General features: G+C 53.1%; 1 protein-coding gene across 1 annotated transcript; it reads left to right on the top strand.

Annotated features, from left to right (window-relative positions):
- The first annotated feature begins 815 nt into the window (after nucleotides 1–815).
- Nucleotides 816–11,689, top strand: LOC128045097 (chymosin). Its single transcript, XM_052637561.1, has 9 exons — nucleotides 816–877; nucleotides 3,812–3,962; nucleotides 4,743–4,860; nucleotides 5,643–5,761; nucleotides 6,986–7,185; nucleotides 7,767–7,880; nucleotides 9,968–10,112; nucleotides 10,736–10,834; nucleotides 11,552–11,689. The coding sequence occupies exons 1-9, from the start codon at nucleotides 816–818 to the stop codon at nucleotides 11,687–11,689; spliced, it is 1,146 nt and encodes a 381-aa protein (XP_052493521.1).
- The last annotated feature ends 1,465 nt before the right edge of the window (nucleotides 11,690–13,154 follow it).

Genomic DNA, 13,154 nt, shown 5'->3' with positions numbered 1-13,154 from the left:
CCCTCCCAACATCCTTCTAACATGGAACCAAGGGCCACAGCCTTGTGGGGAGCAGCGGTCTTGGGCCTGCATCTCTTTTATTTTTTGGAGGTTTAAAAATTTTATTTTTTTGACCATGCCACACAGCATGCAGGATGCAGGATCTTTGTTCCCCGACCAGGGATTGAACCTGCGCCGCCCTCCCCGCCCCTGCCCTTGCCCCACATTGGAAGATGGAGACTTAACCACTGGACCACCAAGGAAGCCCCTACAACTCTCTTAGATGAAGGTGACAGACTGAACAAGCACCCTTGGCATCAGATGCCCCTTGGGGAGTAGACTGAGCGGCTTCTGGAAACCTGGGCTGGGAGGACTGGGCTGCGAGACCCCTGGACAGGGCAGGCTGGGGCTCCTGTGAAGTCAGGCCCAGGGAAGGGAGGCATTGAGGGCTGGAAGGGGCCTATTGAGAATGGGCCTCTTTACTGACCACAAGGTGGGACGTGAAATAGGGCTTTGGCGGTGGCCCCACCTGTGTTAGCTCAAGAGGTCCTGTCTGAAAGGGGAAATCAGGTCAGGGAGGCTTGCATGACATTTCCTGGCCTGAAGATCAGGCATGCGTACCCTTCAACTTTGAAGTCCCCGGCGTGGTGGAACCCATGGCCCTTATCAGAGTGGGTGTTGTGTAGTCTGGGTGCTATCTTAATGTGTTTGTGGAGTGGCCCGAATTTAGGGGCTATCTCTGCAGCTTGGGCTCCCAGCCAGAGGGAGCCCCGCACCTTCTATAAAAGCTGTGGGAGTGGGCCCTGGCTGCAGCAGCGGCCGGACCCAGATCCAAGATGAGGTGTCTTGTGGTGCTACTTGCTGTCTTCGCTCTCTCCCAGGGCGCTGAGATCACCAGGTGAGTGTCAGGCCTCAGCGGAGGGGATGGGCATCGCATGCATCTGCTGCGGGGAGGTGTCTCCCTCGTCTTCCAGCCATCGGTTCCCCTCGGGAGACCTCGAGGAAATGCTGCAGGTTCCCAGGATAATCGTTACCAGTCAGTTTTGCCTTTTATGTTGGGGCCTTTTCCTCCAAAGCATTCCCCTATTCTTCAGGGCGAGGTGAACAAGAACAGGGGGTCAGATGGGCTGTGTGGGAATTAAGCACACAGCTCCTGGAGTCAAACTGCCTGATCCTCAGCTTCATCATGAACATAACGTAAACTTATAAATTTAGGATGACAGAAGTATCCATCTCATAGGGTTGTCCTGAAGGGTAAGTTTTTGCTGTTTAGTCTCTAAGTCATGTTCGACTTTTTGTGATCCCATGGACTGTAGCCCACCAGGCTCCTCTGTCCATGGGATTCTCCAGGCAAAAATTGGAGTGGGTTGCCATTCACTTCTCCAGGGGACCTTCTCTACCCAGGAATCAAACCTGACTCTCCTGCACTGGCAGGCAGATTCTTTAGCCAATGGGCCAGGGGAGCCCTCATAAGGGGTATATGAGTTAGTATTTATAAAGTGCTCTGAAGAGTGCCTGGCACGTTTTAAGAGTTATGTGTGCATCAGTTAGAGTTCTCTGTTGTGCCACACCCTTTGTGGGTGGAGTTTCCAGGTTCTCCTCCCTGAATTATAACTGGTATTTATTGAGTGCTTGCTACTAGATGCCAGACACTTAACTAGGGCTTTACCTATACTCTCACTAAGCCTCAGGGATTAGGTAGATAATATTTTTTGCCTTTCACAGGTGAGGAAACTGCTGTTCAGGGAGGGTCCTTGAGCTGTCCAAGGCCTTGTGGTTAGATATGAAGGAGCCAGACTTGGTCCTAAGTGGACTGGCACTTTTTTTTTTTTTTTGCTACACCGTGCAGCATCTGAGCTCTTAGTGCCCTAGCCAGGGATTGAACCCGTGCCCCCTGCAGCAGAAGCATGGCTTCTTAACCATTGCACCACCAGGGAAGTCCCCTGGACTGGCACTCTTGCCATGACGCCACACTACCTCTGGTTCCCAGGTTCGAGCTCCGTCAAGGCCCGAGCCCAGGGGAACCTGAATTCATCCCTGGGAAGCAGGGTCCCTAAAAAGGGGTCCGGTGTCTTTCACCAGTGGGGGCTGCAGGTGGTGGTCTTAACAGTGGAGTTCTTTCAAGTGCCAGGTACCTGGCCGGCTCAGCGTGGCATCTGGAGGCAGAAATGGGGTGGAGGTTTCCACGGTGGTTGGAGCTGCAAACGTTTAGGGCTGCATCCCTGGTTCTTAGCACGGGGCAGTAGACTGCCTTCGAGCCTCGCTTGCCTCGAGGGTGGCTTTCCGGGTCCTGTGCCGGGACAGGACAGATCAGTAGAGTCGCAGCTACTGCTGCGAGAGTCACCAGGCGCTCAGCCTGTGGGTCCTGAGCTGACTGGGAACCAGATTGGAACAAGCAGAAAGGCATGGGGACACGGGAAAGGACAGCTGTGGTCTTGCTCCCAGGAGCTCAGCCCAACTTCCTTCTTTTCGGGCTGAAGTCCTTTTCTGTCATCAGAGACAAAGGCTGAGAAACGTCTGGAGAACCTTTCATTTCTATTAATAGATCAGGTCCCAGCCAAACTCACACATGAGGGCTGGGGGCGGGAGGCACCAGAGGAGAGACCATCATTAATATACGAGGCGTTCCATGTGGGATCCATTTGAGACATGAACAACGTGAGAAAACCCATTTTCTTTATAAGTCTTAAACCTGCTGCCCTTATATTACTCTCAAAGCTCTTTCACACCTGTGGGCTCCAGTTGGCCTTAAAACAGCCCCAAGGAGGAGGACCACGTGACTCAGAGCTGGGTGACACTGGGGACGATCACGCTCTAGTCTTCCACTGCAGGAGAGGAAACTAAGAGCTGGGGAGGTTAAGTCACTCAGTTCGTCCACAGCCGTGCCCGAGAGTGGCTGGAAAGGGAGAGAGAATCCATTTTGCACGGAAGTTGAAGCTCAGAGGGGCTTGACCAGCCACCAGCTGCCAGAGACCAAGTCTCCAACCAGCTTCTGCAGTCTTCCTTCTTGATTCTCTTCCTGCTGATCTGCCTCCATCATCTATCATCTAAACTCTAACCATATTCACTGGGGACCCTGCTCTGTGCTGAAACAGTCTGAAGAAATTCCACCCATGTTAGGCTGCCCACAGAGCGGAGAACAGGGGTTGGCCAAGTGTGGGAGCTTGGTCATAGCTTTTTCCAGAGTGTGGGGGACACCATTTTCTTCCCTACACAGTATGCTCCTGGAGGGTAGAGACAGGCTTTTCATGTGTCCCCGGTACCCCATACAGTGCCTGGCACATAGTAGGTCCACTACTAGAATTGGAGACTGAATGAGAGTATGCTGAGTGCCTTTCAAACCGCAGAGCTGCAAACTCACTGTGTGTGTTAGCTGCTCGGTCATGTCTGACTGCAGCCCCATGGACGCAGCCTGTCAGGCTCCTCTGTCCACGGACTTCTCCGGGCAAGAATACTGAAGTGAGTTGCCATTTCCTTCTCCAGAGGATCTTCCTGACCCAGGAATCAAACCTGGGTTTCCTGTATTGCAGGCAGATTCTTTCCTATCTGAGCCAACATGGAAGCCCAGGCACCAGGGAAGCCCATTAGTGGCTTATAAAATACATCGACTGAGTTTCCACCAGCATTAAAAAAGAGAAAGGAGTTGGAAATACCAGAGTGCATTGCAGCTGGTAATGGCCAGCATGAGCTAATGTAGAACTCGATTTTTACTTTAGGTAATGATACAAAAATGGAGAAATAACTTATGGAGCCCAGACCCTCTGGGCTCCTCTGAGACTGGGTGGCCCTGGGGAGATGCCCACCTCATCACTAATTCTTCCCCTCTCCTCAGGATCCCACTGTACAAAGGCAAGCCTCTGAGGAAGGCACTGAAGGAGCGTGGGCTTCTGGAGGACTTCCTGCAGAAACAGCAATATGGCGTCAGCAGCGACTACTCTGGCTTTGGGGAGGTGGCCAGTGTGCCCTTGACCAACTACCTGGATGTGAGTGGTTCTGCCAGCCTTCCAGTAATGATTCCCACACAGCGTGATGGACACCCCACCCCTCCTTTCCCTCTTTCAGGAATCAGGGAGCCCTATCGGGGTGTGTGAAGCCATCTCCCACCCCTCAGTAGCTCTCAGGAAGTAGCAGGCCCTGCAAAACCAGTCCTCCCACTTTCAAGGGTCTGAGCCCGGATGACCTGCCCGCAGACAGCATCCCTTGGGGACACATGGTCTGCGCCCAGATCCAGCCTCACACCTAACTTTCCAGGTCCAAGGAAGCCACGACTTAGGTTTCCAGGGCAGGGAGGGGGCAGCTGGTGCCCACTGTCAGCTGCCCAGGATGTGACAGGATCTCCCCCATGCCCTCTTCTTTTCTGGAGCCTGTCTCTCTCATCTGTCACTCAGTAAACAACCCACCCTTTTTCTGTTCGGTGCCCTCGTTTCCTTATCTAGGTCATCCCCACCTCCATCTGAGCCCCAGTTTTGACACACAGAGAGAGCTGGAAGGAGGTGTGTCTGGGGCACCTTGGGTCTGGGGTCTGTACCTGGCTGGTATCCCACCTCTGTGTCCCTGTCCCTGGCAGGTGCCCCAGGCTCCTTACCAGGCAGGGCTTACATTTTGCTCTAGTGTCTGCTCTGGGGGCAATTCCAGCAGGGGTTGCAGGATTTGCGGCAGAAATCACGGAGCCTACAGAACTGAACAGGCACCAGGCTGGGCATCAACACTCGCCAATCCTTCACGTGGTGCTCCCAGCCTGACCCGGTGCTGTCTGTCTTCAGAGTCAGTACTTTGGGAAGATCTACCTCGGGACCCCGCCCCAGGAGTTCACCGTGCTGTTTGACACCGGCTCCTCTGACTTCTGGATACCCTCTGTCTACTGCAAGAGCAATGCCTGCAGTGAGTGGCACCCCCGGCCCCGCCCACCCCTCTGCTCTGCCAGTTGTGGTCAGGGTGGCCAGGCTTGGGGTGGGATGTGTCTGTGTGTTGTGGGGAGAGCTGGCTTGGACATTCCCAGACTCCCAGTTGTGTCCTATCTCCTTGCTCAACTCTCCCACTGGCCGCAGACTGGGTAGATGTGCAAATCACAGATCTGATGCATAAAGCACCAGTTAGACATGGGGGAACTTTGTTTCATATTTTTGGCCCTGTTAGGAGTCAAGGCAGACACCTTACCCTCCTGGGTGCTCAGTTTTTCTTTCTATAAAATAGGGCCACGACATGCCAGTCAGTTCTAAGGGAATAAAGTGAGAGGTACTGAGAAAACATTAAATATATGTAAATAATTTGTTTCTCCAACCATCTTGGGAGATTGGTGCTCTTTTTATCCTTATTCACCAGGTGAGGAAACCAAGGTTGACAGAAGCAGAGACTTGTTGGAAATTACAAAGCTGGTATAAGCTAGTCTCTGGAAACCAGAGAGATGGTTTTCTTTTTTCGTTTTGTTTGGAAGTTATGAAGGTAGCACTGGGGGGTCAGAGAGGTGGATTGAGCAGCAAAGAAAATTTTCTTGACTGAGCTTTGTGGGATCCAGATAGAACTGGCTGCTTATTTTCAGTAGAGAGAATGGTCGGTATTGAGACCATATTCTTACGAGAGCTGGTAAGGATTTAGCTCCTGTTAGCACTGTCAAGTGGAGAGAAGATGCTCTGGGTCCCACTAACCCTGAGCCTGTGTTCCAGAAAACCACCAGCGCTTCGACCCAAGAAAGTCGTCCACCTTCCAGAACCTGGGCAAGCCCCTGTTTATCCGCTATGGGACGGGCAGCATGCAGGGCATCCTGGGCTACGACACCGTCACTGTGAGTGGACCTTGGGGCCAGCCGGTCCTCCCCTCTCCCTGCCCACCAGCCACTGCCCCACCCAGACACCCTGGCTCTGGGCTGTGCCACGGCTGGTGCCAAGGGGCTCTTTGTGTCCTGCCCCTGTGGGTGGCCCCCCTGGGAGAGGATTCTGAGAGGGGTTTTAGCCAGCAGCAGCTGTGGGGTGTCCCTCCCTCCCTTCCCCTTTTCCTTTCCATATCAGCTCCCACCCAAGAGGCTTCTGTGGGTCCAGTTTCCATCCCCTTTTCGCTTATCTTTGGCATAGTCTCTGTGATCTCATCTTAAATTTAGTTCTTTCAACAACCCTTTGAGGAAGCTAGTCTCACCCCCATTGTTCAGACGAGGGACCCGAGGATCAGATGAGCTGATAACTTGCTTGAAGTCACACAGCTGGTCATGGTGGGCGCTGTCAGACCCATGTCTCCGCCTCTCTGGATTTGACTTCACTTTATAAGTCATAGAGCAGCACCTCCTTTCAAGTCAGAAAGCATCTGTGCCCTCTGGACAAGGCCTCCCTTTGCTCTTGGCCCTCTGCCTTCTGAAGTACTTGATTCAATGGCCGGCACATAGTAAGTGCCCAATACATGTTAGCATCTTTCCTTCCATCCTCACCCACCATCTAAAATTAAAATCAAGCAGTATCCCTTGGTGCTCATCAGCTTGCTCTTCCTTGAGTTCTTCCTGGCGTCTGGCTGGAGTCTGTTTTGCTGTGAGCCTGAAGGCTCAGAGAAGTACTTGTCCAAGGTCACACAGCTCATGGCAAAGCAAGGATGTGCAGTGAGGTCTTTCAGATGCACACTGCAGGCATGTTCTTTCTATCCATCCTACTGTGCCCACAGCGCTTCCCAGGGAGGCGCCCCGGGTGCAGCCAGTGGAAGGGCTGCGGGCAGGCAGAGGTCCCTTTGAGCAGCCCTTGTTTCACCCCGTTCTTTCAGCTCACCCTCAATTTCTGCACCATGAGCACTGCTCTCTGTACCCCCACCTGTGCCCTCTCTTCCCCTGCCAATCAGCCTTCTGCCTCGTCAGACCCATTCCCTCAAAACCACGGCACAGAGCTGAAAAGGGAAACGTTTCTCTTAAGTGCCCATACTACACTGCCCATAGAGGGGAGGGCGGGCTGGAGAAGACGGGCTTGACCTGAGCCCTCTCTGGGTCCTCTGGCCGCAGGGCCCCCTGGTGGAGGTCACTCTGTCTCTCTTGCAGGTCTCCAACATTGTGGACATCCAGCAGACAGTAGGCCTGAGCACCCAGGAGCCTGGGGATGTCTTCACCTATGCCGAGTTCGACGGGATCCTGGGGATGGCCTACCCCTCACTCGCCTCAGAGTACTCAGTGCCTGTGTTTGACAACATGATGGACAGGCGCCTGGTGGCCCAGGACCTGTTCTCAGTTTACATGGACAGGTAGGAGCTGCACCCAGCCTGGGCTGGACTTCCGTGGCCTGGCAGGGACCACTGACTGAGGAGGGGCTGCCTCTCGGGGACACTGCAGTTCAAGGACACCAGCATCGAAGCACACCTCTCCTTGTTTTCAGGCACATCTAACCCTCTGTCTAAAGGCCCCAGCATGGGTCGTGGATGCAGCCAGGGTCCACTGGGCCCGAGTTTGACCTTCATTTCTGGCATTTAAGAAAAGAAGCTTGACTCTATCTCTGCATAGGGGATTTCAACCTCTTTTTTTCTCCCAAAGTGATAGGCCTCAGTAATCATTTACTGATGTCATTGAGATTCTCAGACGCTTATAGTAGGCTCTGAGGGAGTTCAGGCTTCTCCTTTCAGTATGCAGGGGATATTAGAGAAGAGCCTGGAGCAGCGGGGAGAAGAGCTGGGAGAGCTCATCTGAAGCCTCTGGGGCGGAGGTGGGGGTTGGGGCTGGGAGAAGAGCGGGGAGGGATCTGAATCGCCTCTGCCCTGTGTGGGGCTGGGATACCGCTTCTCAGAGCCACGGTGTCAGGGTCCACTGACATGCCTCTCCTCGGTTTCAGGAATGGCCAGGGGAGCATGCTCACGCTGGGGGCCATCGACCCGTCCTACTACACAGGGTCCCTCCACTGGGTGCCCGTGACGTTGCAGAAGTACTGGCAGTTCACCGTGGACAGGTGGGCGCGGGGCAGCCGCGGCCCCGCCAGAGGCCGGCTCCAGTGTGGGGCTGCAGGGATCCAGGGCACAGCCCAGTAGCTCGTCCCGTCCGAGTCTGAATCAGACGCTCCAGGGCCAAGGGTCCTTGATAGTGAGATTGCTGACCATTCACTCACACTTTATCAATAAGACTGTGCTGTGCTGCGCTTAGTCGCTCAGTCACGTCCCAACTCTTTGCGACCCCATGGACTGTCGCCCGCCAGGCTCCTCTGTCCATGGAATCCTCCAGGCAAGAATACTGGAGTGGGTTGCATGCCGTGTTCCAGGGGATCTTCCCAACCCAGGGATCGAAGCCAGGTTTCCCACATTGCAGGTGGATTCTTTACCATCTGAGCCACCAAGGAAGCCCAAGAATACTGGAGTGGGTAGTCTATCCCTTCTGCAGAGGATCTTCCAGACTGAGGAATCAAACTGGAGTCTCCTGCATTGCAGGTGGATTCTTTACCAGCAGAGCTACCAGGGAAGCCTTATCTGGGGCTTCCCAGATGGCGCTTCCCAGATGGTGCTAGTGATAAACAATCCATCTGCCTCTGCAGGAGACATAAGAGATGTGGGTTCTACATAAGAGATGTGGGTTCTACATAAGAGATCAGTGTGGAGATTCCTTAAAAAATTGCAAATAGAACTCCCTTATGACCCAGCAATCCCACTGCTGGGCATATACACCGAGGAAACCAGAATTGAAAGAGACACATGTACCCCAATGTTCATCGCAGCACTGATTATAATAGCCAGGACATGGAAACAACCTAGATGTCCCTCAGCAGATGAATGGATAAGAAAGCTGTGGTACATATACACAATGGAGTATTACTCAGCCGTTAAAAAGAATTCATTTGAATCAGTTCTGATGAGATGGACGAAACTGGAGCCGATTATACAGAGTGAAGTAAGCCAGAAAGAAAAACACCAATACAGTATACTAACACATATATATGGAATTTAGAAAGATGGCAATGACGACCCTGTATGCAAGACAGGAAAAAAGACGCAGCTGTCTATAACGGACTTTTGGACTCAGAGGGAGAGGGAGAGGGTGGGATGATATGGGAGAATGGCATTCTATCATGTATACTATCATGTAAGAATTGAATCGCTAGTCTATGTCTGACGCAGGATACAGCATGCTTGGGGCTGGTGCATGGGGATGACCCACAGAGATGTTATGGGGAGGGAGGTGGGAGGGGGGTTCATGTTTGGGAACACATGTAAGAATTAAAGATTTTAAAATTTAAAAAAAAAAAAAAACCCAAAAAAAAAAAAAAAAAAAGAGAGATGTGGGTTCTACATAAGAGATGTGGGTTCTATCTCTGGGTCAGAAAGATCCCCTGGAGAGGAAATGACAACTCACTCCAGTACTCTTGCCTGAGAATCCCATAGCCAGAGGAGCATGGTGGGCTACGGTCCATAGGGTTGTAAAGAGTCAGACACAACTGAAGCAGCTTAACATGGGCACTGTGCTTATCCAGCACTACTACCTGCCAGGCTTTGTGCTGGGCGAGAATGTGACTGCTTCATTTGCTCCTCACTGAAATCCTGTAGAGCGGTGCTATGATTATCTTCATTTTGTAATTTACTAACATCGAGTTTGAACCTCATGCCCATCCCCTGGGTAAGTCAAGGAAGTCAAGGGGTGCTAATGGACCCATTTTGCAGATGAGAAGCCTGAGTGCAGGAAGGTTGGGGAGCCTGCAGCAAGGACATGGCAGGAGAAAACTGGAAACCAGATCTTTGGGCAAAACGTGCAGGGCTCCTCCTACCCTCTCCCTTAGTGCATGTGACTTTGTTGTTTCAGTGACGCTTCTGTCCCAGAGGATATCAGGCGGCCTCCATTTAGCCACTGCTGAATTGGGAGAAAATGATTTTGGGTTTTTTTCTCTGAGTTCAGGAAGTTATGGGGGCTCTAGAAAGGAACTGAAAGAAAAGGTCCTGGGATGGCTGGGCTTCCTTCCTGCCAAGGTCCGTGGCAGGGGAGGCTAGAAGGGGTCCAAGGAGGGAGGGCTGGATGCTGGACGCATGGCAAGGCCGCCCTGTCTCCCCTCTGTAGTGTCACCATCAGCGGTGCGGTTGTGGCCTGTGAGGGTGGCTGTCAGGCCATCCTGGACACGGGCACCTCCAAGCTGGTCGGGCCCAGCAGCGACATCCTCAACATCCAGCAGGCCATTGGAGCCACACAGAACCAGTATGGCGAGGTGAGGCCAGACCCGTATCCCCACCTCCCCAGAACCTCCAAAGAGGGAACCCGCTTTGTACCTGGAGGCAATGACATAGGGAAATGGTGAGGGGCCTGTTCTCCTACAGGGGGTGGGAGGCCTTCACGATGACCTGGCTCTTCTAGCTTTGGCCACTTGGCATTGGGGCTCCTATGTCTCACACAGTGACAGCAGTCTGACCTTCTGTCCCCAGAGAGGGTCACACATCCCTGACTCTCTGAGCTTTGCTATGCCCTCCACCGATGAGTCTCCCCGCTTTCTCCCTGTCAGCTAAGTGCTCCCAGTGTCCTTGGGAGCTCTGGCTGGGCTTGGAGGGAGACGTCGAGGCCAACGCCCCCTTGTCTCTATCCTTGTCTCCAGCTGGTGTCTGTCCCTGGGCTGGATGACAGGTGGTCCCCATCACTGCGACTCCCTTGAGATCCAAGAACTTCCCTGGGGTCCTCTGAGTAGCAGATCCTCCCCTCTGTTCAGCTCCAGTGCAGAGCAAGGGGTCCTGCCTGGGACTTCCTCTGGCAGTCAGATCACACTTCCTCTGACTTCCTCTGGCAGTCAGATCGCACCCATGGCCCTTCTAAGAGGACTTCCCTCCCTCTGTTCTTTAGTTTGACATCGACTGCGACAGCTTGAGCAGCATGCCCACTGTGGTCTTTGAGATCAATGGCAAAATGTACCCACTGACCCCCTACGCCTATACCAGCCAGGTATGCATCTCCAGAGAGGAGCCTGGCTTCACCCAGCTCTCCTCCTTTCTCTTGGCAACTCAGCATGTTAGTGAAAAGTGGCAAGGCCTAGATGGAAAGAACAGGTTGTATGTTTAGACCACTCGGCCCTTCGGAATAGGATGAGGCTGTCCTGGGGGCAACTTCATCCTGGGAGAAGTAGGGCAAACCAGAAGGACAGACCCCAGGCCCCAAGGGAGGGCGGGGCCACTCATAGGAGTCTCCATCCACTGTGCTGACTTCTAAGTCCTGGGGCCTTGGGCTTTGTTCAGGCTTTTTCTTAGTAGCCTGGGCTTTGTGGGCACCCAAACTTTGTCCCTACTGCCTTGCTGGCTTCAACTTTAACCTAATCCTCAGCACTCCAAACAGTCAAGGCCTGGGGTCCCCAGACCTTCTCTGGGGGCGGTGGGGGGAGCGGGTCGTCAGGGCCGTAGGTGCTGAAAGCAGGAGGGTGGGGGGTTGGGGAGGACAAGTGAGGGGGGAGGGGACCCACTAGATGACCTTGGATTCAGTCACTTTATTTCTGAATATCAATTTCTTCATTTGTTGAGCAGACAAATCTGATACGTGTTTGCTTACCTCCGAAGGTGATTCCAAGGGTGAAAGGAGATAATAGATGAGAGGGTGATTGAGGGGGTGGGGTAGGGAAAGACAGCAACTGGGGTTGGAACCAGCTTCATGCCTGCTTCCTTTTCCCAGGAGGAGGGCTTCTGTACCAGTGGCTTCCAGGGTGAAAATCATTCCCATCAATGGATCCTGGGGGATGTTTTCATCCGAGAGTATTACAGCGTCTTTGACAGGGCCAACAACCTCGTGGGGCTGGCCAAAGCCATCTGATCACATCGCTGACCAAGAACCTCACTGTCCCCACACACCTGCACATACACACGCACACATGTACGTGAGCACACGTGTGCACACACAGATGAGGTTTCCAGACAGATGATTCTCAATAAATGTTGTCTTTCTGCAAAGTCTGGCTTTCTTTGGGGCTGAACCCCTGCACCGCTCTGGGGGTGGGATGTGACAGTCACATGGTGTGTCCAGCAGAGCCGGGGCCACATGCGTGGAGGAGGGTTGGGGAGTTGATAGGTGGAGACCTTCACAAGGAAATTGGCCATTTCAAAATCAGGTCAGGATTTTAAAAACAAGATCCGTTTTGTCTTCCTGTTTCCTCATTCTACATATTTTTAGGGAAAGAATGCAGTAAGGAAGACCTTTCTAGGCTGAGATTGTACCTGCAGAACAAGGGCTTGAGGTGGAATTGAGTAGAGAATGCTTGCCCAGCGAGACAATAGCTCTAGGTCTTGATAGCCATTTGGAGAAGACAGTGGGACAGGCAGAGGGTATCTGGGAAGGTCTGAGGGTCCTGGGGTTGTCATGGGGAAGAGCCACAGCCCAGAGTCCCATCCTTTGTCTTAGAGGCTTCAAACCTGGCTTGCCAGTGCCTGAAAAGTGGCTACATTGCAGGGGTAGACCCGTGTCCACCAGCTCACAGCAGTGGATGTGTCTAAGCTCAGCAAGGACCGCAGATGCCAGTGAATAGACCACCCAGGCTCACAGGTAGCTCCTCCTGAGCAGGGGAGAGGCCACTGAGGAAATACAAATATCAAGGGGTCAGAACAAGGGCATCTAGGCATATGTCAGAGGTGTCTCTCCATCATGCTACTTTGAGGTGCTGTGATGGGTGAGCCAACCAACCTCCTGAGGAAGTCCCAGTGCTGGGCCCCTTGGCCAGGCCTGCACATGTTTATTCCCTCCACCTCTCTCCCTTCTCTCTGCACCCCTTCTAGTCTTTTCTCCAAAGGGGACAGTGCAATTGATCAGGCTTCATTTTTCTAAATCTCAGCCAGTCTTGTCCCCAGTATGGTGATTGTGCTTTAAGTCACACCTTTATAATAGCTGAACTCTCAGAAGGGGGATTGGAGCCTCGTTACTACCTAGTCCCTGCCCCCAGCGTATGCTGACCACACATCCCTTGCAGAGACCCGAGGAGCAGGTGTCACGTAGCACATCTCTGAGAGCCTGAAGTTACAGGTTTGGCTGTGACACTTCACAAAGGAAACTGTCCTTTAGGAAGTGGGGAGAGGGGCCCCCAGCAGGAGCTGCAGATGGGACCCTCTGGGGGCATCTCCTGGGGTCTTTCCCAGCTGTGGTGTGCTGTGCTATGCTAAGTCACTGCAGTTGTATCTGACTCTGCGATCCTATAGACTAGCCCACCAGGCTCCTCTGTCCATGGGATTTTCCAGGCAACAATACTGCAGTGGGTTGCTATACCCTTCTCCAGGGGATCTTCCCGACC

Source organism: Budorcas taxicolor, chromosome 3, assembly GCF_023091745.1.
Source record: "Budorcas taxicolor isolate Tak-1 chromosome 3, Takin1.1, whole genome shotgun sequence".
Classification (NCBI taxonomy): Eukaryota; Metazoa; Chordata; class Mammalia; order Artiodactyla; family Bovidae; genus Budorcas; species Budorcas taxicolor.
The sequence above is the reverse complement of the archived record's forward strand: the minus strand, read 5'-3'. Positions and strand labels throughout refer to the sequence as shown.

Excerpts from the sequence above, each read along its gene's own strand:
- LOC128045097 (XM_052637561.1), top strand. The coding sequence starts at position 816 with ATGAGGTGTCTTGTGGTGCTACTTGCTGTCTTCGCTCTCTCCCAGGGC. Across the intron at positions 3,963-4,742 it reads CCTTGACCAACTACCTGGAT|AGTCAGTACTTTGGGAAGAT; the intron begins GTGAGTGGTTCT and ends GTCTGTCTTCAG. Across the intron at positions 4,861-5,642 it reads CTGCAAGAGCAATGCCTGCA|AAAACCACCAGCGCTTCGAC; the intron begins GTGAGTGGCACC and ends CCTGTGTTCCAG.